At 31.3% G+C, this 1,596-nt stretch overlaps 1 protein-coding gene across 1 annotated transcript in view; it reads right to left on the bottom strand.

The window, feature by feature from the left end:
- Positions 1–787, bottom strand: part of LOC111623623 (pyridoxal kinase-like) — a 28,779-nt gene extending 27,992 nt beyond the window's left edge. The window contains exons 1-2 of the mRNA XM_023366281.1: positions 561–787; positions 419–473 (exon numbers count right to left, since the gene is read on the bottom strand). Of these exons, the coding sequence (XP_023222049.1) occupies positions 419–473; positions 561–650 (145 nt within the window). The 5' untranslated portion in view covers positions 651–787. The remainder of the gene's footprint in view (positions 1–418; positions 474–560) is intronic.
- Positions 788–1,596: the final 809 nt, after the last annotated feature.

Here is a 1,596-nt window from a genome sequence, read left to right as displayed (position 1 = left end):
TCGTTTTGTTAATATCGATGAGTGCCTGCGTATTTCTTAATAAAGTTGTTCTTAAACGAAGCAAATAGCCGGAAATAAAAAATCGTTCGTAACTTTTAAACGGTTGATCGTAAGTAAATTTTTTTAATACCAATCGATTCAGCGTGTCAAATTACATCTAGATATATCTATGTCTATTCGTTAATATTAAGTTTAAGACCTTTTTTAGCTGGATACCTTTTGCTTCAGTCTAACCAAAATCTGTGTATATTAATTTGTTTTAATTAGAAAACTAGTTACGTAACAGGAATTAGATTAATATTGCAATTCTCCAGAAAATTCTAGGTAAAATTACAGCTCTGAATGAGGGGTTTTTGACCCCATCCCACATTTTGGATCGTCCACAGGAAAAAAAAAAAAAAAATGTCAAATTTCTCACCTGTATGATTAGAAAACTGAACAGAGTTAACTGCATCCACTTCGAAACCTAAAACCTAAAAATAAATAGCAATTTAAAAAAATCTACATATATGTATATATAACAAAATCTTAAAATTAATCCATAATAATTAATCGCTTACTTGCAGAGGAAAAGTAGCGCTTTTGTTACCGACGTAACCCGAAACAACATGACTCTGTATGGATAAAACTCGATAGTTTTCTCTGTTCATTTTTCAACTAACACCGGCACCAAAAACACGTGTTTATAAGTTAAATTCGGCAATAGTCTCGTGACTTCATTCACCAATGAGCCTCTTGCGGCAAATAACAGAACTACTTCCGGTTTTAAAAACTACAACCGCAGCGCCCTTACGACAAAAAAAAAATTTATTTATTAAATTTTAAAAAAGGGAGTAAATCCAAGAAAAATTTTAAATAAAATTCAGAAATATATTGGAATTTAATTATTTTTTCTATACGTTTTTCAATCAACGTTTTTAAAAATTGCTTTAATAAATTGGAAATGATAATGGAAATATTGGAAGCGGAGAAGTAGAAAGTGTCATATGTCATATCCCAAGTGGGATCAGATTTAATAAAGATTTTACACCTTATTGACATTTAAAATTTTTTTAAACTCATTCCTATCCTAAAAAGTACGGCTTTTCCTTTCTTATAATAATTAATAATTATTTAAAGACAAATGTTTCGTTTAGAAAATACTTACGTATTTGTTATTTGCACAAGAAGTCAGAACAAATCCGTTACCTGTTGTTACATGGAAATGTTAGTTTCTTAACTGTAAAACTCTGTAACAGCACTGAAAACTTCAAAAATTAATGCTGTCGGGTGTTCTTGGTTTGTAGAAAATTCTATTTCCAGAATTATCATAAAATTTTCTCACTTAAGCCACAAAACCACGTCAAGGTGACACCCACTTTGTGGTGGTTTTTTTTTTGTTTCCAGAAACCAACCCTACTTGCTAGACAGCGTAGCAAGTAGAGAGAAAAACTGGATCGCGCGCGAAGTTCTTATAGGTAAAACGACCAATAATGACTTTTGTCATTCTCTTTCCTCGTCCTCTACCCATTCCAATCCAAAAAATATTCCGATATGTATTGTAAGAGCTTTATTTAGCGATTATTTATCGTTTGGGATTTCGCAAGGATATAGACT

This window comes from Centruroides sculpturatus, unplaced genomic scaffold (genome assembly GCF_000671375.1).
Source record: "Centruroides sculpturatus isolate CEXI.00-Female unplaced genomic scaffold, Cexi_2.0 scaffold425, whole genome shotgun sequence".
Classification (NCBI taxonomy): domain Eukaryota; kingdom Metazoa; phylum Arthropoda; class Arachnida; order Scorpiones; family Buthidae; genus Centruroides; species Centruroides sculpturatus.
This window is presented reverse-complemented; position numbering and strand designations above follow the sequence as displayed.